The 22,118-nt window shown below is 40.7% G+C and overlaps 2 protein-coding genes across 2 annotated transcripts; one reads left to right on the forward strand and one right to left on the reverse strand.

The window, feature by feature from the left end:
- The first annotated feature begins 4,684 nt into the window (after positions 1 to 4,684).
- On the forward strand, positions 4,685 to 5,656 carry LOC121709785. Its single transcript, XM_042093385.1, has 2 exons — positions 4,685 to 5,367; positions 5,564 to 5,656. Exons 1-2 carry the CDS (start codon positions 4,816 to 4,818, stop codon positions 5,654 to 5,656), a joined length of 645 nt encoding a protein of 214 aa, XP_041949319.1. The 5' UTR covers positions 4,685 to 4,815.
- A 3,120-nt stretch (positions 5,657 to 8,776) lies between these two features.
- On the reverse strand, positions 8,777 to 9,778 carry LOC121709532 (trace amine-associated receptor 13c-like). The gene has a single exon (XM_042092985.1). It carries the CDS (start codon positions 9,776 to 9,778, stop codon positions 8,777 to 8,779), a length of 1,002 nt encoding a protein of 333 aa, XP_041948919.1.
- Between the last annotated feature and the right edge of the window lie 12,340 nt (positions 9,779 to 22,118).

The raw sequence follows: 22,118 nt of genomic DNA on the forward strand, positions 1-22,118 counted from the left end.
TTTTTTTTTTTTTTTAGTTTTTTGTAAAATGTTTTTTAGATTTTAGTAAAATTGTTGTTCAAAATTAAATGAAACAGTGTTTGAATGAAATGAAACAGTGTTTTTTACTTTTGTACTGTAGCCCATTTGTGGCAATCAATAAAAAATATAAAAAATAATATAATGTATTCTCCTATGTCTATTTCAGCTGATTTTTTCAGCCCTATTTCACCTTGATGTACATAAGTAAAATAAAGTAAAGAAATATGTTTTTGGAAATCCATAAGCAAAAAAACAGAACACCCAATAGTGGGTCAAATATATAACCCAACAGAGAGGTAAATATGAACCAGTAATGGACTGGTAGGTCATATCCATTTTTTTGTGTTATTTTGACCCATCATGTTAGTAAGAATGACCCATAGTTGGTTTGATAAAAGTAACCCAATTTAGAGTTAAAGTCACCAACCCAATGGATTATGTTATTTTAACCCAACATGAGGTCGGTCCAATAGTGACCCAGGTACCTGGGCTAGGAATAACCCAATTTGGGTTGTTTCCAACCTAGCATTTTTAAGAGTGAAGGATAAGGCAGATGACCGATCGCCCGACTTAAGTCTGGAGGGCAGTTGTAGCTAGGCTGCGGAGGTTGTTGATGCGCCGCTGCCTTCGCTGCAGTTGTGTAGGTAACCCGAGGTGGTTGACTGGGTAGATACAGGGAAGAAGAGTGAGGTAACGATGATACATATCTAGGTGCAGGTGGATCAGGATGCTGTTCCTGTCTGTATTGAGGAGGCAGGTGTGACCCGTATTGGCTGTATGGAACCTGTGATGACTGCTGGAGACTTCTTTCCCATGGCCGGTGGTAAGGCGATAATGGTGCTTGACGAATAGGTTGTAGGAGTGGACTAGGAGGTCCAGGAACATGATGTGAGGGTTCTATGTTCCGCTTACTTGCTTGAAGCAGTCCCTCCTCGAAGGATTCGGTCAAGGCACGCATGGGATCCAATCCACTTTGACCCATGGGGCTGGAGGCTCTTGAGTGTGGTGGAGTCACCATCCTTGCTCCCTCCTCTGATATGTACTGTTGCCTCTCTTCAGTACCTTGTGCTTGCTGTTGCTGTGCTGTGTACGAATGATTAGTATGTCTTCGGCTAGTGCCCAGCTCATAGTCTTGAAGATAGGATGGTGGATGAATCTGGCGCTGTGGCCTGACAACCTCTAGACGAGATGGGTAGGGTTGCATATTGCCGAAAACTCTTCAATCCAGGGATAACACCAACATCCGGCTCGAAGGACCTCTGTTAAATAGGTGTTGGGTTGGTAAATAATGGTAGGACTGTATGTGGAATGATGTATTTAATATGGGTGTCTCACTGGGGTGTCGATCAGAACACAAAAGAGTCGATGCAATTCAATCCAGCACTTTACTTGAGGTGTTGAAGGATTTACACAGCACAGCAAGCACAATAAGGTACACTGGTTGTTATGTTCCAATGGCTATATGTATCTAGTTGTATGCATATGTCTGTTTCCGTGTATCTGTGTATGTATGTGTGGTCTGGAATAAACAAGAATAAACAAGAAATAATGTGTCTGTTAATTTCCCATTATAAAGTTACATAATCATTGGCATTACTTGCATTAATACACTATAAACTGACATTTCTCTATTATGACTAATTCTAATGTAAAACAGTAATTACCATTGAAATGCAATACAATAGTGCCACCTTGTGGCCAGCTGAATTACCATTTGACTGTACGCTAGGCTCTGGAATTTTCCACGAAGTCGCCACTAATCTAATTACAAACACGTCACATCTTACACATGTCATACATCGTCAGAAACGGGTCTAATAAGGCAAAATAATGTCACATATAAGTGCTAACATAGTGTAGATATGAAACAGGTTGCAGTTTAAGGAGATAGCAACATTAATCACGAACTACAAGGAATTACAAAGTGCATGTAATCTCCGTAAATGCTAGGTTCTATTGACGAGCTCTAAACATGTATCTAAGCAAACTACATCACAACACTCAAACATATATCACATACAATGCTCAAACGAATCTAAACATACAGGAATTATACAGAACAACTCACTTTTTCAGCATTGACGCACACATCACACACAAACGTTTTCTCCCTCTCACTCCGCTGCTGCATCTAACTTGAAGTGACGGCGGGAAATGTTCATACTGGCACATGCGCACAGACACGGCATTTCCAACACTTCGTTAGTACCGACCTGAATGAGATTTTGAACGAGGTTGTGAGAGTGGTGAATTTCATCAAGACCCGGCCCAAAAGCGTGTCTATTCTCCACACTTTGCGAGGAGATGGGAGCTGACCAAAAGGCTGTACTGTTTCACAGCGAGGCAAGGTGGCTTTCCCGAGGTAAAGTGCTGTCGCGCGTGTTTGAACTCCCACTCGCCTCTTCTTGGAGGAAGAGCGCATGTTTGAATCTGCAAGCACGTTCACTAATGAACATTTCTTGACAAAGCTGGCTTATCTTAGCGATATATTTGGAAAGCTCAATGCGTTAAATCTCCAGTTACAAGGCAAAGACAAGCACCTGCCTCACCTAGCAGATAAGATTACTGCATTCACCAAATAACTTGAGGTATGGGACAGGCGCCTCGATCGCGACAGTATTATGCCTTTGAGAATCTAAGTGAAATCGCTGAAACGTCTGATTCGGGAGCCACTCTTGTGATCCCATGTATTACAGGGTACCCGCGGAGTCTTAAAAGTATTAAAAAGTATTCAATTTCATTTTCCTAAATTAAGGCCTTAAAAAGTATTGAATTTCACCTCAAAGTTTGGAATTTTTTCACGGAGGTCTTAATTTTTCAAATGATCAGTAGATTTAGTCTAATATCCTCACGTAGCGTAAATCAACTAGGTTCTATTCCGTGTAAATTTGTCCATGAAGCGGTACATTCAGTCACGTTACTACCGCGACAGCTTTGCGTTGCCACTGCGTAGGACCTGTCTATGCGTAGGACGACGCAGTGGTGACGACGCAAGTCCTCTACGTCGCGTAAGCGCGTAACTATACATTGTTTTACTATGGAGCATCGGCAAAATATAGCGCGGGAGAAATCAGAACAGAAGTCGTGGAAGAGAAAGTAGTCGAGAGAGATCATGGGGAAGTGTCGGTTTAACGACCAGTGGCCGCTCAACCCGAAGTATAGCTGGGCAAAAGAAGTGTCAAATAATGACCGGGAGGCTCAATGCACTTGGTGTAAAAAGAAATTTCAACTAGGGACTATGGAGCTTATAGGCACCAGGCACCGATAGCACAGTACTGTGTACAGGCTCCAACACCTAGCACTAGTGCTAACAGTAGCGCCACGACACAAGCGGGGAATCTATCATCCACGTCGGGGATACGAGCTCATATCGGTGGAACTCCAACACTTCAGGCGGAGGTGTTGTGGGTTCTGAAGACCATCACAGACCACCACTCCTACACGTCTAATGAGTCCATCAGTGAGCTGTTTAGACTCATGTTCCCTGACTCCCAGATTGCATCCACATTTAGCTGCGGCAGCAACAAAACGGCGTACATCACAAAATTTGGTTTAGCGCCGTTCATCACGACAGAGATGACAAAACAAGTGATGAGGCCAATGCTTTCCTCATCATGTTTGACGAAGCCCTCAACAAAACTACGAAGTCGAAACAGTTAGACTTGCACGTGAGGTACTGGGTCGGCGACCGAGTCACATCAAGGTTCTTCGGATCGCAGTTTATGGGCCATGCAAAGGCGGTGGACCTGCTTAAACATTTCACAGTAAGTATTTCTCTAATTAAATGTGTGTGTGTGTGTTTTTAATTAAATCTCAATATAACATTAAGCTTATCAGAACTTAAATCATAGATGTAGTAGTAATGTTGTGTTTCTCTAGCCTTTCAGTGTTTCGCATTCTAGCCAGCAATGTTTTCCTGCCTTTTGGGAGCCCCTATCTGTGCTTTGGGATGTAGGCTAGATCCCACGCAGCTGATGTTTCTCCTGAGAATACACTGAATTGTATTCTTTGATGGCAATAGAAAATTGATATCTAAAGTGCATAAAATCAGTTTAGTTAGTGTAATTTCCGTAAATCCTCAAAGTATGGCCGTCTGTATTTCTTTGTTTTTTACTTTCGTTTTATTGTGAGATGCATTTTGATTCGGCATAGCAGTCGGCAAGCTATCAAAAGCAAAAGATGTTCTGTTTGGTTTGGGATTTAATTCACTTTTGGACAGTTTGATTATGTTGCTAAATGTTGGGACTAATGGGAACAGAGATCTGGGGGATATTTGATGGTCCACTGTTAAGTTAGGCTACCTTTCATGTAGTTGGACGTGCTGTATAATGGAAACCTTATTGCGTAGCCTAAATGTAATTATGTTTTATTTATGCATTATTTACTTTTCATTACATTCTTATTTCATTCAGTTAAATCGAAGCAATGTCTTCTAGTGCTTGTGGACATAGCCCTAGTAGGCAATAATTACTTGTAGCCTATTTGGGGACCGCCCTTTATTTGTCCTAATCGACCACGGCTATAAATAGAATTCCGGCCATAATTTGAGGATTTATGGTATGTCTGGATACAGTCTCATTTAAAGCATGGGTTCTTGTAGCAGCTAATATGATTGCCAAAATTGTTAGTGAATTGGTCACGTAGCTTCTTGATATAATGTGGTAAGCTATGCCATCTAGTGGCTATTTTCTGAAGTGTTTTTTGCATAATCTATTTTAGATAACCTGTATCTGTATATTAAACAAATTATTTTATTTCTTATAGGAGTGTGTGAGTGACCTTGATTTGAGGAAGATGGTGTCTGTGTCCATGGATGGTCCCAATGTTAATTGGCGTTTTTTTGAGTTGCTGCAGCAGGAACATGCAGAGCGTTTTGGTGGAGCACAGCTGATAGTAGTTGGGAGTTGCGGCCTCCATACTCTACACAATGCTGTTAAATGTGGTTTCAATGCCTGGCATATGGAGAAAGTTCTAAGAGCCCTACATACAATATTCCTGAATGTGCCTGCAAGGAGAGAAGATTTCTCTAATCTCACCCAGTCAAACACCTTTGCCTTACCTTTTTGTGGTCATCGCTGGGTGGAAAACCTTCCTGTGGTGGAAAGAGCACTTCTCATCTGGCCTAACATTCTGAAGTATGTTGACGCTGTTACAACTAAAAAACTCCCCAATCCTGGGACCTCGTCGTACGACACAATTGAGACGGCAGCCAAAGACCCTTTAATCGTGGCGAAGCTGCATTTTTTTATGGCAGTGTCACGGAGTGTTTCGCCTTTCCTCACTAAGTATCAGACAAATGAGCCTGTGCTGCCTTTTATTGGAGATGACCTGGCTGAGCTGCTTAAGGTGAGGTTTTGTTTTTGCGGTCACAGTATGAATATGACTTCTCTCTTTCCTTTTATTCATAATTAGACCATTACTACAGCTGAGGTTGGTTAATTTAGGTTTATTTATTCATTGCATTTTGAATAAATTACATAACACTGAGGATCCAGATGACCCATTTCTATTGTAACAATCTTTGTTCTTTGTCTTTTTACAGAGTCTGCTAAGGCGATTTATCAAATTGGAACTTCTCCATAATGCCACCCCTCTGGATTTGGTCCGCATTGATGTTACTGAGAAGCCATCCTGATAAAGGCTATTGATATTGGCATTGGTGCTGAGAATGCCATCAAGGTATATTTTTATTCTATAAATGTTCAATGTTCACAGCAGCCATATTGTTGACATTCCTGACACAGGTGACATATGCAACCGTGTCTACTTTTCAAGCAGGGAAGAAGAGGGAGAGTTATTTCAGTTTACTTCAGTTAGTCCCTATTTATTCATAGGAATTTCAGAAGCAGAGTAGGACCACTGGAGAGCTCTCTATCCTACAATTCAGAAAGGAGTGCATGGAGGGTCTTTCGAGAATAGTGAAGAAGATTCAAGACAAGAGCCCTCTGAAATATACAACCGTGCGACAGATGAGTTGTCTGAATCCAGCCCGGATGTACTCTTGTCCTGAACTGTGTCGGACCAAAATGAAAGGGCTAGTGAAGCAGTTTCTTCAGGATAAACAATTGGATGGAGGAGTTGCTGCTGGTAATGTTCTTCTATTTTGTCCATGAGTCCAGAAGCCCAAAAAGGGGCATGACACTACCACTACTACTCACTACACTATGATAGCAAGATGGATCTTGTAGCTTTGTGATTTTAAAGTCTGTACCATTTAGGGAATGGTGATTCCACCAATTAAACCATACATGTTCTGAAAAATTATACCCTCAAGATGTGATGTAATGTGTAGAGATATATCCCACTCTTCACTTGTTTTGCCCATGTATAATATGTTGGGTAGCTGTCATAAACCAAGTGTACAGCTGGTATATTTAGCCCTGTATCATGAAGGGTAAACCCATTCTTCCATGTAAACCATATCTTCTCTCAAAACATTTCCTCTCAGGATGATATGATATGATGATATAACATGGGTTGAGATGTTCCACCCTCTTTACTTTGTTGCCCATGAATAGCACATTGGGTATGGGTAAATCAAGTCAAGTGTATGACGGATATATTTAGGCCTGTACTATTAGGTAGTTTTGTCAGTTTTTCTTCTATGATACAGACCAAAAGATATTAGTCATGCACTTCTTTCATCTGAAACCATACAATCCAATTAATTTTGAATGGGAGGGCTCCTGAGGGGCTGTTAAAATCACAAAGCTACAAGATCCAACTTGTGAGAATTTGCCTACAGTTCACTGATATGTGCAACAATTGCATGCATCTTTAATGTTTTGCAACATAGTTACACATTATTCATGTGTTTTTAAACAATTATGTACTCTAATTATAAGTTTGTCTTTGTCATTTAATCCTTCTTTAGGTGATCTGATCACCCAACAGTTTTCTCAAGTCCTGTCATTGGAAGTGAGGAATGAAGAGGATTTCATGGCCTTCAAGCCTTTACAGAAAAGGCTGGATGTGTTCCTTCATCACCATATTAGTGGTCCCTACCCACAGCTCTGGACTTTCATTCAGAAGCTTCTGCTCCTCTCCCATGGACAGGCTACTGTGGAAAGGGTTTTTTCTATAAATAAGGAAGTGGAGGTTTGCAACATCCAAGAAGACACCCTTGTAGGACACATAATTGTGTATGATTATGTATCACTGCATGGAGGGGTGACCAAGGTGCCTCTCACACCAGAGCTGCTGGCCTCAGTATCATCAGCAAGGAGCAGATATCGGATCCATCTTGAGACTGAGAGGCAAAGAAAGGAATCCGAGGCACAGGGCTTGAAGAGGAAAGCTGTTGAGGAGGACCTGGAGCAGCTCAAAAAGACCAGGTTGACCCTGCAGGCAGTTGCACAAAATCTGGTCCAAGCATGGCAGCAAGATGGCAGAACTCATTGCAAAATCAAATGCTTTCAGGAGGAGCCACAAAGACAAGTTGGCTGAAATCAAAAGTCTCGATGACCTAATTGAAGCCAAAGGAGCAGATCTCAGAAAGATGTAGGCCAGGGATAAGCAACTTTAATGGTGGTGGGGAACCATTTTTCTACTTGACAGTGGTGGGAGCCAAGTTACATATTTGCACTTTTATTGCCCACTGCCTTCACACAATCCCCCCACTACTTAACATAATTTCAGTCATTTCAGTTTTTCTTTTTTTCAACCCTGATGTAGATGTTTCAAGTTTGCAATAAATGTGCAATTTAAATCTATTTGATTGTTGGGTAAGGATAAGTTAGAGGATTAGACCATTTGGGCCTTTGACTTCAAATGTTGTCATGTTCATGTTGGCATGTTCAAAAACTTGTAAATAGTAATTATTTGAGGTTTAATCTTACCTTTAATATTATTTATTCTATCCGAATGGGTGCGATGTAGGTATTACATTTAATCTGAAGTGGTATTAAAAAGGTCTTAAAAAGTCTTAAATTTAGGTCTGACAATTCTGGGGGTACCCTGTATTAAACAGTAGGCCTACATCACATCCCTGCAAAGGTTATTTAAAAAATATTTCCCAACCAGCAGTGCTCAGTATGACTGGATTATGGATCCATTTAATTCAGCATGTTGGCATTTTATTGAATATATTGTGCAATGCTGTAAAATATTGGCCTATGCTTCCTAATATGTTGCTGGAAAACAGAAATACGTGTGTTTAATTTACAATGGCACATTATGTATTTATTTATTATTATATCTGCAGCACCAGCTGATTTTAACTCTGCTGAAGAGGATATATTTAGAACTTGTCATTATTTCAATAAATTTGACCTACCACTTTCTTAGAGCGATGAGGGACAGGTGGGGCTCGAAAATGCCCCCTTGATCAATGTGGGGAATGAAAAAAGTTTGAGAACCACTGGTTTAATGCTATTTTGAGCCATGTCAGTAGTTTAAAAATAGCAATTAGTTTTGACATGACCATTTCTTTAGCTTAGCATACATTGTTATTACAATTTCTAGCCATGTGTAACAGCTTTTCCATTCTCTCCAGTGCTGACCAGTCCAGTTTGGCAGGAGGGATATTGTATTGTGTTTGTGACAGGCCCCTTCCTACGTACAACCATTTTCCCCAGCGGATGGTGTGCTGACAGCGTACTGACAAAATATATGAAGTGATATAACATGAATGCTTACTTTTCTTACTCCACCCAGGTTAATTTTTGGCCCTTTATAGGGAAGAATTTGGGCACCCCTGATTTATACACTTTCTGTCTAACAAATGCTGGTAATTTTAACAATTGTGTCAGTTCAGCTATTTCACATCAGAATTTACATTGAGGTAAGAGGAACCTGGATGAAGTATTGCAAGGGTGATGATTTGCTTGGTTGAGACTTTAAACCATGGGTAAAATAAAGCATATATTATTGGGTTCATGCAGGAGTTGAGATACATAATCCATACAAGACATTTAAATAGATAAGATAATGAGTCAGTGCCGTATGCCAAAGAGATTAAATTATATGGCATATAGCAGAGCAAATAAACTGTAACGAGTACCCCTATTGTTTTTGTAGCTTTACAGCTGGATTTCTTACTTCTCATTGTGTCCTTGTTACCAGCCCTTTCTCTTTCTGTAACAGAGTTAATCACCTTTGTATGATACTTAGCTGTACAGAATATTTTCATGTTTAAAATTATAACCGTGGAACAAGGCACAATGAATGACACAAAAACATCACCAACAATCCTTGAGAAACCGAGTGTGAGCAGACACTCTCCGTGACATGTCCTGTGAGGCTCCATTTCAGTACGGTGGTCATAAAGCAAGAAGAACGTATAAAGTAGACAAATACACCAGCCTAGAACAACAATTATAACTACTTTGTTGTGTGTGACCTTCAATGAGTACCTTAAAGGATCACTGACTGCAATGAAACGATCAATGGAAATTAAGACAAGGCTGCAGAGAGATCCTGAAAAAGCCACACCATAAATGAAAGGGAATATGTTACACAGCATGTCCCCAAAATACCAGCATGTTTCAATTAATTGTGACCCTTCCACAGGCATGACAGTCAGTCCGATAAATAAATCTGCCACAGCAAGAGAGAGGATGAGCAGGTTGGTTGGAGTGTGAAGCTGCTTGAAGTGAAAAATCGAGATGATCACCAGCAAGTTTAGAAACACGGTAGACACAGATATTGATGACAAAAATATGTACATGATGATGTATAGTGCCTGTGGCCTGACAAACTTTGTACATGAAGAGTTCAGGGCTGGATAGCAGCGATCAGCTCTCCAGGGGTCTTCCATTACTGTGACTGGTTGTCCTGACGATAATATTGTCCCAGCTTGGCAGCACACCCATCTTTTCTACTGATTACTTCAGATACTGACCCTGTATTTATATGTTGGTGAAACAATGGCAGCTGTGAAAAACAACTTTTCAGATCCTCATGTGGATTGCTATCTATTAATAACAAAGTCTGGCCCACCCATAATGATCAAACATATAATGGGATGTCATTGAAGTTCCTGTGGGTGCAATGGCCAAATACTTTAGTCCATATAGTGCATATAATACTAATATGTAAGGTTTTTTATTGCATGTGAGCATTTACTTTCATACCAACTTCCTAGTTTGGCATTATTGAGATATGTTGAGCATACCAAGAATCTCCCAAACACCCAATTATCCATTTTTCTATCCAACATTACATTACACAAATACAAAATCAGGATACAACTCTAAATGAAATCTTAAATATGCATTTATTTGACTTGCAAAAAAAAGATTATTAGAAAATTGAATATAATTTTCCAATTTCAATAGAAAATTGGAGCGGACCTCTTGACTGCCTCTTCTCTTTTCGAGATACAGAATATAGGAGTTCGTAGTATATAGGAGATCATACCAACTTCCTGAATTTGGTGTCAATGACACCAAAACACCGGGGCACATGAAACTTAATGGGTATGTAGCCCCACTAGACTTTTTTCAGGAAATAAGCGTTTGGCAAACATGCGCACACAGAATCACACACTCCTGCCCAATATTTAAATCAATCCGACTGCAACTCGAAACACGAATATTACCGTATTTTCTGGACTATAAGTCAGATTTTATTTCATAGTTTGGCTGGTCCTGCAGGTGTGACTTATATATCAAAATATATATATAATTTAACATGTTTTTTAAATGTTAGTGTAACCCACATAAATTGCACTGGGTTATTGAATGTAGTTGTAGCGTTTGCCCCCTGTCCATTAGGGGGCGCTGTGCTGCATGTGAACGAGTGCATTGCACATAGAGGAAGAGTCCACAACTGCGTTTTTTTCCTGAAGCTCAGAGATATTGCGAGTGAAAGAAAGATTAAGATTTATCAACGTTTCGACACTTCACCGTTTATTTTTGAACTAATCCTTTGTTTAACCTTTTCAAGAAGACGTTTCCGGTTGAATTATTACTCCTGAAGATCGTTTGTGTCTTAAATCATTGAATCTCTGGTGAGTGTGTGTTTCCGTTAAGCAAGCCAGTGTGTTAGGCATTGGTTAGCTTCCTTTTACTTTTGAGGTAAAACGAACTATTTTGATGTATATAGAGGTAAAAAAAACAAAAACCAGTCGGAGATATATTGAAAATGAATGTTAAAGTTTTAACCCTTTCGTGCCCGTGCCGAATATTCCATTTTTGGTGCTGGATGACCTCCTTACACAAAAAACCTTATTTCTTGAGTATAATACATACCATCAATGGGATATACATACCATTGTAATCAGAAGGGTCAGTTCTATCAAATGATGTAAAATACATATGGTAATGTTGATATAGTAATGAACAGTCTTTGAAAATCCTCTCCAAATGTATACCAAAATTCGTTAAAATTGAATTTCATTCGCATAAAAATGAATTTTCATCATATTTCTATACGAGATAGAGAAAAATATAGAGTGTATGACATGTTCAGCAAGTTGTGGGCTATTTAACAAAAAAGACTGAATTGGAATATCATTAACCTTTCAAAAGTTATGATAAATTAAGTGATAAGTGTAAAAAAATGCAGGAAACGGGATTTAGAATGTTGACAGAATTCACATTCTCTTTCTCACCAAAAACATAAAAGTATGCATAAAAACTAATAATGAAGTCAGACACAATGGTTTAGATTTATTTGGTCCATAAGAATAAACCATTTATTTGTATATAAGCAAATGCTACAGTCAACAATAATGATATATAAAAGAAAAACATGTACCTTACCAGTAATACAGGAAGTAAGTATACTGTATATTTATTGAAGATCAATTCTGAAGAGACATAGAATACATTTGATTCAACAGATACAACTTCCTTATATAAATTAATGTAATATGAAAATGATATACATCTATAAAATGTATTATTTATGAAAAGCTAGGAATACAATCAACTTCAACATCACTCAAAAATCAATGTGTCTAAACATTTGAAAGTGGATTACATAGAACAAGCCTGTTGAGAATAAACACATACACACATATAAACACAAACTCACACACACACACACACACACACACACACACAGAGGAGGATAGGGAAAGGTGGGGTGGGGAACCTGAAGGTTAAACACAGAGGACCTATGACTCATAACGAAACGCATCCCCTTCTGTAGAATGCCAAATCTGACAGCAATTTTGTTTACCAAAAAAGCAGTCACCTACCGCTAAACTCCAGGCCATACAAGCTACTTTAGTGTTATTATGTATTGTTTTTATAACAAAGCCAACAATTTTTCTTTGGCTCCTGCTGTACAGGAATATGTACTTGATGAAAAGACGACAGAGTAGTAGTTGGAGCAGCTGAAGGCGAGGCTGAAATTTTGACGGAAATGCCTGCCAGCTGTTGTGATAGATTTTCGCCAAAGTCTTTCTGGCTGTAGCTACCAAACCTAGGTTCAACACCAGATTCTGCATTGCCAAACTTGAAATAATAAGAAACTACTGAAACAGCAATGTCAATGGAGAAAAAGTGTACACAATATGTATTTCTCATTTGGTCAACGCTCCCTGATCCCTTCAGAGACTTGGTTCCCCAGTAGCAATGGATATTAGGGAGGGAAGTGAAGTCCCATGTCAATGATCAATCCCAGAAAACTGTGAAACTCTTCTGGGTTCTCTTCGTCCCATGCCCCTGCACTGTGTGTTTGAATACGACGGCCTACTAAGCACAACCTCCCACCCGTTCCGGTGGGTAAAACCACATATGCCTGGGACAACAACATAAAAATCAACATAACAAGTCTATTTCACAGTGTTTTAGTGGCAGTCTACACCACCCTACGCACGCCACCTAAATCTATACCTTCTTCCTCCATCCTCACATGGTCTTCAACATTGTGATCGCAAGCTCATCAGCAGTCAGCCACCTCTTCAGGCCTGCAAGGAGGTCTGTGTAGGTCTTGTCATCCTCCATCTGAAACAACAGTAAAATCATACAAATGTAATACATTTATTAATTTAAAAAATAAAATCACAAAACTACAGATGTGTGCGTGTGTGCACATACATACACAAGAAGAGGTAGCCTAAACTATTGAAGCATTTTGAGTAACTCAAAAATATTTAGAAGTATGAAAAGTCATTTTATTACACATGGGTTTAGCTACCCTAAATCTGATTGCCTGGCTGGCATTAAGATAAAGACAGATTACATTTCACCTAGTAACTAACTGCTTAAATGCAATAATGACATTTCTGACATAATATGTGATTTCACATCATGTTTCTATAAAACTACATATTGAGAAGAGTAGAATATCAAGTCATGCCATCTTAGAAAATGTTGAGACAAGCACGTCTGATGTTTGTCATTTAGAAGCAAGGTAAAACAGTTCACTACAAACTGCCTAGCGAGGTAACAACCCGATGAGAGGCAATACGTCAATTAGCACTACATTTCTGACAGAATCCGTGATTTCACATCTTGTTTTCTACAACTACATATTGAGAGGAGTAAAAATATCGCTCAACTTATTTCATGTAAGAGAACGCAACTTAGAAACGCGGCGCCCATTGATTTATTCAGCTTTGGTATGCTATACTGACTTGCCAATATAATGCTTACCTAACAAGCAAATTAGTACTAGAAAACAAACTTACTTACAGGTTATATATACTAACAGGTTTTTAAATGAAATTGTCAAGTGAAAATAACTGATATCAAAAGCAAACGAGAATACTGCAAGCAGTTCAGAGTAATGCAGCTAGCTAAAGTTACATGACGATGCACTTAGCCCCCGCTATGCCATAATGTTGACGCTGATGAGAAAGCATATTACTGTCAAATAACATGATTTTATGACTACAAATTAAGATTAACCATAACTAGAAACGATGTAAAATATATATTACCTCAGTTTATCCAGCTGTGTGGTTTCCAGTCGAGGTAAACTCCAACGAAGTGCAGGTGGCATCTGGCGGTCCATGTTAAAATGTACGATTGAAGTGAAAAGTTTTTTTCACGACTCATCTTCAAGTATCCAAAACATTTCGCGCCATAAACCCCTTAACCAATCATATCAAATTGAAGCTTATGTTGTCAGCATTACGGGGAAGATTTCAGAAATAAAATCAGTCATTGGACAGCTGAGATATTAGATGATTGGTCATTGTTAAAATTTTAACGAAATTAGAACGGTCGGGCTTGTAAGGGTTAAACCCGCCGTGTTAGTTTAGAACGGCGCTTTCTTTTCTGATCACGTGCACCCTGCGTGGGCATGCATGCATGCCGTGACCTGATGTAGGAGCGCGTGCAGACAATGTTTAAGCTATGAGGTTACTCTATAGGGCTAATGTTTTCAGGCTTCAAGCCATTGTAATGACGTTTTGAATATAATATGATGTGGTATACACATAGTAAGTTGCTAATGGCTTACTGTTGATATTGTATTTGGTTAACTGAATGTACATGTTGTATGTTGACTAGAGTTGCAAATGACACACTGTCATTCTACTGATCTGGTACTGTATTGCACAGTTGTTCAGTACATGATTTACATTAGACAGAGAAATGATATTTGAGTTTGAGTGTTAATACTTATGGTATGAAGTGAAACGATCCTGCATGGCACTAATGAGGTATTTTACACTGCCGTGTGCAGATTTTTTATTTTTTTTGTTATTGTGCATCTTCTGCCACGATTGAGAGAGAGAGATACAGCGAGCCATCCTAAGGACTGTGACCAGTGTGTGTGCGCCTACCTGTGATGCCTGTGGCCTGGACACAACCTGTTCTGGATTACAGATAAGATACACATCACTAATTTTCCTACCCGGGTAGTGATTAGTAAGGCCTTGTTTCATCTTTTTTTTCCCCTTTACAAAAGTACGTACGAAGATCTTTTTGCATTTTTCTACTTTTTCCCTTTTTTTGAGGATTTAAAGGAGGTTTAAAGGAAACATTGAACTCTGGGATTGGAAAATTGAACTTTGGGATTGAAACATTGAACTTTGGGGTTAAACTTTATTATATTGAACATTTTGTTACTGACTGACTTTACGCGACTGACTTTAAGGGGTTTTACATTTTTCTATTGTGGTTCAATATCTTTTCTTGTGTGTCATAATAAATGTTATTGTCTTTTTCTTCATCTAAATACTGGTCGTTGCCAATTCTCTCCCTATAGCCGAACTTAGCTCTGATAACTCTGGTAATATAGTGGTCCTATATATTGCGTTAAGTTAGAAGTGTTACATTAGTCAGTATGAATTGACATGAATTCTACATGAAACATTACCGTCTACAGCCGCGAGAGGGCGCTCTAGGCTTGTGGAATGAGATCGGTATCTTGGTGAACTTGCGACAGGTCAGACATTGTTTCGTACTTAATGGCGGCCTTACATTGTACGATTTTGGTCTGTTTTCACAGTCGGCGACTAAATTTCCACAGTCGGACAGAAATCATAGGAGTTGCCAGGGATGGATTACTGCACGGGCCTACCGGGCCCAGGCCCAGGGGCCCAAGGGGTCAGGGGGCCCTGAAGTCCAAGCCTTTGCATGGAATCATTGCCTCAATATCAACAAATCAGGATGTAGACTATGAATCTGATTGAATTTATTATTGGCCATCCCCAAAATGCACCAGAATACAGGAAATCACATCAAACTAATTAAAAAATTTCTGGGGGAGGACCCCCAAACCCCCCCTCCCACATATACAACAATAAGTGGGGGGCCCTTAATACATTTGGGCCCAGGGGCCCGAAAGTTCATAATCCGCCCATGGGAGTTGTACTGGAATCGCGGCGCGCTCCCGTCAACTAGATCGTTAAAGGCACACTATGCAGGTTTTTTTAGCTTAATATGCAAGTTTTTAAGCTTAATTTACCTTCATTTAACAGCTTCAGAATCATTGGGATGGTTATATGACTTTTTTCGGGTTGAATTGTGGCCGTCTTGCTTCCCCCTAGCGCCTGTGAGCAGAAAAAAACACCCTTGCAACTGCACTCTGCCCTTTTAAGTATAAGTATAAGTATAAATACTTTTTTGATCCCGTGAGGGAAATTTGGTCTCTGCATTTAACCCAATCGGTGAATTAGTGAAACACAAACAGCACACAGTGAACACACAGTGAGGTGAAGCACACACTAATCCCGGCGCAGTGAGCTGCCTGCTTCAACGGCGGCACTCGGGGAGCAGTGAGGGGTTAGGTGCCTTGCTCAAGGGCACTTCAGTCGCGGCCCACGGGTCAGGGCTCGAACCGGCAACCCTCAGGTTACAAGTCCAGAGTGCTAACCAGTGGGCCACGGCTGCCCATATACTTACTTATACTTTCTCTCGGCTTGGGACAGTTTCCTAGAGAAATAGGCACATGGAAAAAGTTTAGCGGGATTACCTTGACGCTCCTACCCCCACCTCCTGAGGCATCTACTTCTACCACAAAAGGTAGCGCTGGGTCTGGATGCTTCAGTAAAGGGGCTGACATGAATTTCAACTTCAGGGTTTTGAAGGCCTCCTCGGCCTCAGGTGTCCAGGAGAACTGACGAGGGGATCCTTTCAGGAGTGTGGTCAGAGAAGCTGCAACAGAGCTGAAATTCCTCTTTGGTAGTCTTGGGCCTTGGCCAATTCAGAACCGCTTGCACCTTCTCCTTATCCATCTGTACCCCCTGTGAACTGTATGGTTAGTACTGCCCTCGCATGTTTCACATGATTCTGCATATTATCAGAGTATACGAGGATGTCATCAATAAAAAACAACAACAAACCTGTGAAGCATGTCCCTGAGAACCTCATTTACAAATGACTGGAATACGGATGGAGCATTAGCTAAAATAGAAGTACTAGGTACTCATAGTGACCTGTGGTGGCAGAGAACGCCGTCTTCAATTCATCTTCTTCTCGTATCCTCACCAGGTTGTATGCGCTTCGCAAGTCCAGCCAGCACCCTGAAGTTGTTCCAACACAGAAGGGACTAATGGAAGTAGATAACAGTATTTGATGGTGATGGCATTGAGAGCTCTGTAATTGATACAAGGGCGTAATCCACCATCCTTATTCTCGATAAAAAAGAAACCAGCTGACACCGGTGATGTGGATGGTCGAATGAAGCCTTATCTTAGAGCTTCGTTTACATACTCCTGCATGGTAATCGTCTCCTTGGAGGACAGGGGATAAACTCTGGAACGTGGTAGTGGTGCTCCTGGCAACAGGTCAATGGCGCAGTCCCATGGGCGATGAGGTGGTAGTTGCGTGGCCCTCGCCTTACTGAAAGCTCAAGCTAGATCATGGTATTCAGGCGGGATGTTGATGTCTCCGACGTCTGAACTCTCGATGGATGTAGAGGAACACTGCACTTGTATACACTGGTCCTGCCAGGTTGGAGACCAGGCCAGCACCCTACTGCTAGACCAAGAAATATGAGGGTCATACTGACGGAGCCAAGGTAATCCTAGGACAATGGGATGGATAGGTGAATTAATAACAAACAAACTCAGTTTTTCTTTGTGAACATGGTCAATAGTGAGTTGTAGTACCTGCGTTAAGCAGTGTAAAGCAGATTGCAGTAGCCTAAAGTTAATCATAACGTCGTCTATCGCTGGAAAAAAAATAGAGAGCGGCCTATGCGGCCTATGATAACTTAATTAAATGTTCGGCAGGCCGGATTAAAGTGCATGGCGGGCCACAGTAAACAGTAAAGTTTCCGGGAAGTGACCTAGCGAGACCGCCACCTTGTGATAAACCCACGAAAATGGCCTGGTTTTGACCTGACGTGCATGTGTCACTGATTCAACCCAAAGCGGCAACCATCAAAAGCAGAGTTTTAAGATTAAATGTCCAGATAACGCACAATCTGGACATTTTTTCATGAGTTTTCGATCGTCATATATTTAATTTCCATTCTTCACAGAGTTCCCAAAATCACATATACAGTAAGGTGTGTTAGAGTGTCTAGTTTGGTAATAAAAAAAAAAGCTAAAAACGTAATATTATGTTTTTGGCACTCAACGCATGGCACTCAATGAGTTAAAGGAGAATTCCGGTGTGATATTGACCTAAAGTGTATCGAAACATGATACCGAGTGTGAACGTATGTCTCATAGCCCATCTCGGCTTGTCCCCTGCACTCCAAAATCTGGCGCTAGTTAGCCGATGCTACCAACATCTTTTTCAATAGTGGTGCTTCGGCATCGGGCTAGCCATGCAAATAAATCACTGTTTTACACCCATTTACGAGGCTCAATGTATCTCCACACTTCATTGGTAGACTTCCGAGGGCCCTGACATTTAAAACGAGACATTGAGAACTTTGAAAAAGCACTGGTAGTTTACTTACAAGACGATTTATACAGACAGTATCTTCACGAAGTTTAGCGTTTGCAGCCATCTTGAATTTAGTCACGATAAGTCGAGCAATGAGTAAGAATGAACAGGTATGATAAGGGATCAGATTCCAAAAATAATTCAGTGGAAATGCATGGATTCCAGTTGCTGCTACTGGAAGAAACTGGAATCCATGCATTTCCACTGAATTATTTTTGGAATCTGATCCCTTATCATACCTGTTCATTCTTACTCGTTGCTCGACTTATCGTGACTAAATTCAAGATGGCTGCAAACGTTAAACTTCGTGAAGATACTGTCTGTATAAATCGTCTTGTAAGTAAACTACCAGTGCTTTTTCAAAGTTCTCAATGTCTCGTTTTAAATGTCAGGGCCCTAGGAAGTCTACCAATGAAGTGTGGAGATACATTGAGCCTCGTAAATGGGTGTAAAACAGTGATTTATTTGCATGGCTAGCCCGATGCCGAAGCACCACTACTGAAAAAGTTGTTGGTAGCATCGGCTAACTAGCGCCAGATTTTGGAGTGCAGGGGACAAGTCGAGATGGGCTATGAGACATACGTTCACACTCGGTATCATGTTTCAATACACTTTAGGTCAATATCACACCGGAATTCTCCTTTAAGCTTCAGTAACAGCTCTCCGATCTCCAGTCCCTTCGCTGGAAGTTCGAACACAGCTTTGAAGAGTGTCTCGAATCGGGAAAAGTCTTGAATGTTTTCTCCCCCTTGTACCCATACAGCTGTAGCCCATTCTAGCGCTTTCCCAGTGAGAAGAGAAATAATGAAGGCTACCTTGGAGGCCTCAGAATGAAACTTCTTTGGATTCTGAGTCATGTACAGCGAGCATTGGAGCATGAAACCTGTACATGAATCAGGGCTTCCATCAAAACACTCTGGCTTCACCATGGGACCATCTCGTGGAGGCATGGGCTGAGGAGGAGGTGGTGGAGGTTGAGTAGACTACTCCTGGATGGCTGTTGACATACGGGTGAGTTTCTCTCGCTGTTGCCCAAGCATCTGACCATGCTGGGTGATGGCTTGACGAACCTTTGTTGCCTCGGCTGCATCCATGTTGTGGTGTGATATTCTGTCACACACAAGGAAACCAGGAACACAAAGATGAAGATGCAGTAGTTCAAGGCTTCTTTAATTTCCAAAAACAAAAGGCCACAATGAGCAAACAAAGGATGGACACGGCGATTAAAGCAAAGACTAGAACTCAAACAGTGTCTCCCGTAGAACAGAGAATATCACACTTACAACTGAGAGGAGAAGGACTTAAATACAAACATAACGAGCAAACTGGAAACAGGCGAGTGCTACTAAAACTCAGGTGAGGCTGAACGGAGTAGGCCTGCATTTGGAGCTGGAACCCGGACTAGAGTAGATCCAGGGACTGGATCCGGAACAGAGGAATGAGGTGCGGCTGCTGTGACAAAGTGATTTTGACACATTTTGCTGCGTCCACTTGTAGGCTTTTTAGCCTTTTGTCTCGCAGCTTCTGTGCGCCCCCCTTGCGCTTTTGTGGTTTATTAGGCCTACTATCCATTTTCACAATTTCACAGACGGAAACTCACAAACCACGGAGAGAGGGAAATTTCCTGGGAGGGGGGGGGGGGGCTGAGAGATGTCATTGGACTAAAATCAACCAATGGGCCGCGTTTCGTGTCTCCAATACCGTCGCGGTGGATATTTATTAAATGATTATTAAATTATTAAAAATGTGCGTCGGCCCACCGGGCATTGCCCGGTACGCCTGATGGCCAGTCCATGCCTGACCTTAATAATATTCACGGGAATTATACAGGTAGCAAGTAAAGCATGAACTGAACACATGAACTGAACAACACTAGTTGGCAAGTTAGAGATGATCCTGACTGTCATCAGTGCACCAACGTTTTGCCTAGTGAACCGAACCGAAGCTCATAGGCTAACAAGACATCCACATGAATTGTTAACGTTAGCCTAGGTAAACCACACAATAACAATACGGCATGTTTCTGATAGGCCTATTTGACAGAGTAAGCAACAGAGAGGTTTTATTTTGAATTGTCAAAAGTAGTTAATATACTGTACTTCATTTATCAGCATCAATTCAGTTAATAATATGGTTAAGGTAGAGTCAGCACTGAGGTGTCAGGTAAAAAAAAATGGTTAGTTTTGGCCCTCAGATATAGGAGGGCCCCTTAGCAGGATTTTGTTAAGAGCCCCATGGAGGTCTGAACCGGCACTGGTCGCAAGTCAAGTCTGAAGTCATTGTTTTTGCTTATGCTACCCCATACATCAGAAGACTAACAAGATTTGGGGAAAATTCTTGAAATAGTCTTTTAACTAATGCCCCCCATTCAAGCTTTATTCAAAAGACTACAGTCTTTCAAGAATCTTTCCCAAATCTTGTCAAAGTCTTGTAAGGATGGCTTTAGGTCTCAGACTCAAGTCACCATCTCTGATGACTAACAGATGTAACAACATGGAAATGGTCCAAATGACCGCTGAACTTGTACAGCACTAGGCTACTCAATGGAGGATGGAGGACCAAAAATGACTTCATGATAAATAAATGCAGAAAAAAATATGGGATAAATAAATATTTCAATTGTAATAAATAATTTTTCATATAATGTATTGTATCATTTTTATTCATGTTAAACCATACAAGACAGAGGGAGCAAGTTATTGCATCAACTAGCGTTTGTCTTTCATTTCACACCTTTAATGTAAGATGTACCACTGAGGTTTGGACCCTCATTATGGCTGTGTTGTGCACATTTCAGGTGTTAATAGGCTCCTCTGCTATCCAGGGTTCACAAAGAAAAGGCAGACAAACAAATTTAACAGATCATTAGAGTGTATCCCAGTGTGCCAGAGTGTGACCTGTGTCATAGTGACAACAAACATATCAAACAAAATAAATAAATAATGGGAGAACATGGAAACATGAACACAGTTGTGTATTTGTTACATCATGTGTGTTTTCCGCACACCTCTGACTCAGATGATTAGTCCATCATTAAGACAGAACCTTCAGTAATCTCAACGCTTAAGGGTGTACATGTAAATAAACAAATGTAGGCCAAAAGGATTTAATGCTTACTGCAAATTCAAAGCATTCAGTATATTGGTTGCGTGACTTGTTGAGAGACTGTGATAAACAAATGTTAGGCTGCTTACTGCCATACAAAGCTAAACAGCAGTAGGCCTAATGTTAACTAGTTTGGTCAAAATAGAGTTATGAGAGAAATGACTCGAAATGGGCTTTGAGAGTCTGTTCTGTCTATGGGCCTCCTCGACAAGCAGATTGCTCATCCACGGAGCCGCTAAGTTATATTCTGCCTGGTGCTGCTGTCACATGTCTGATAATAGCCTGATAATTCGGCACACGGACCAAAAGAAAAATAAACAAAATGTTTCCTGATCAGGATCTTAATTTGGTGTCATCAAATAGGCCTATGCAGGCATAAAATCAGGGGGTAGGGGTATGAGCGCTCATTGAATGTTTGCGCATGTGAAACTGAACCACTCCGGAGATAACGTGGATAGGCTAGAAGCAACATTATTTAGAACAACAAATGAGGTTGATTCCTGTAGGCTTATCCATGAAAACAGCATAGAGACTGGATATATGTCTCTATGTAGGGTAGTTTTAGATCGCCTAATGCAGGAATGAATGTCACACAAGCCAGACAGAAGAGACCCACCTTACTTACTTAAAAGAACTGTATGTAAGATTGCAGTACCAGTTTTGGCCACAATTTACTTTCAAATTACTGTAGAGCGGTGTATCCCCTCCCCCTCCCCCCTGACTGGCAGAGCTGGCAACCCGGATGCCGAA

This window comes from Alosa sapidissima, chromosome 5 (assembly GCF_018492685.1).
Source record: "Alosa sapidissima isolate fAloSap1 chromosome 5, fAloSap1.pri, whole genome shotgun sequence".
Taxonomy (NCBI): Eukaryota; Metazoa; Chordata; class Actinopteri; order Clupeiformes; family Clupeidae; genus Alosa; species Alosa sapidissima.

What these genes read in the sequence shown, in the direction of transcription:
- LOC121709785 (XM_042093385.1), top strand. Translation starts at nt 4,816, where the DNA reads ATGGTGTCTGTGTCCATGGATGGTCCCAATGTTAATTGGCGTTTTTTT. An exon ending in ACCTGGCTGAGCTGCTTAAG is followed by an intron (nt 5,368 to 5,563) that starts GTGAGGTTTTGT and finishes GTCTTTTTACAG; the next exon opens with AGTCTGCTAAGGCGATTTAT.
- LOC121709532 (XM_042092985.1), bottom strand. Translation starts at nt 9,778, where the DNA reads ATGGAAGACCCCTGGAGAGCTGATCGCTGCTATCCAGCCCTGAACTCT.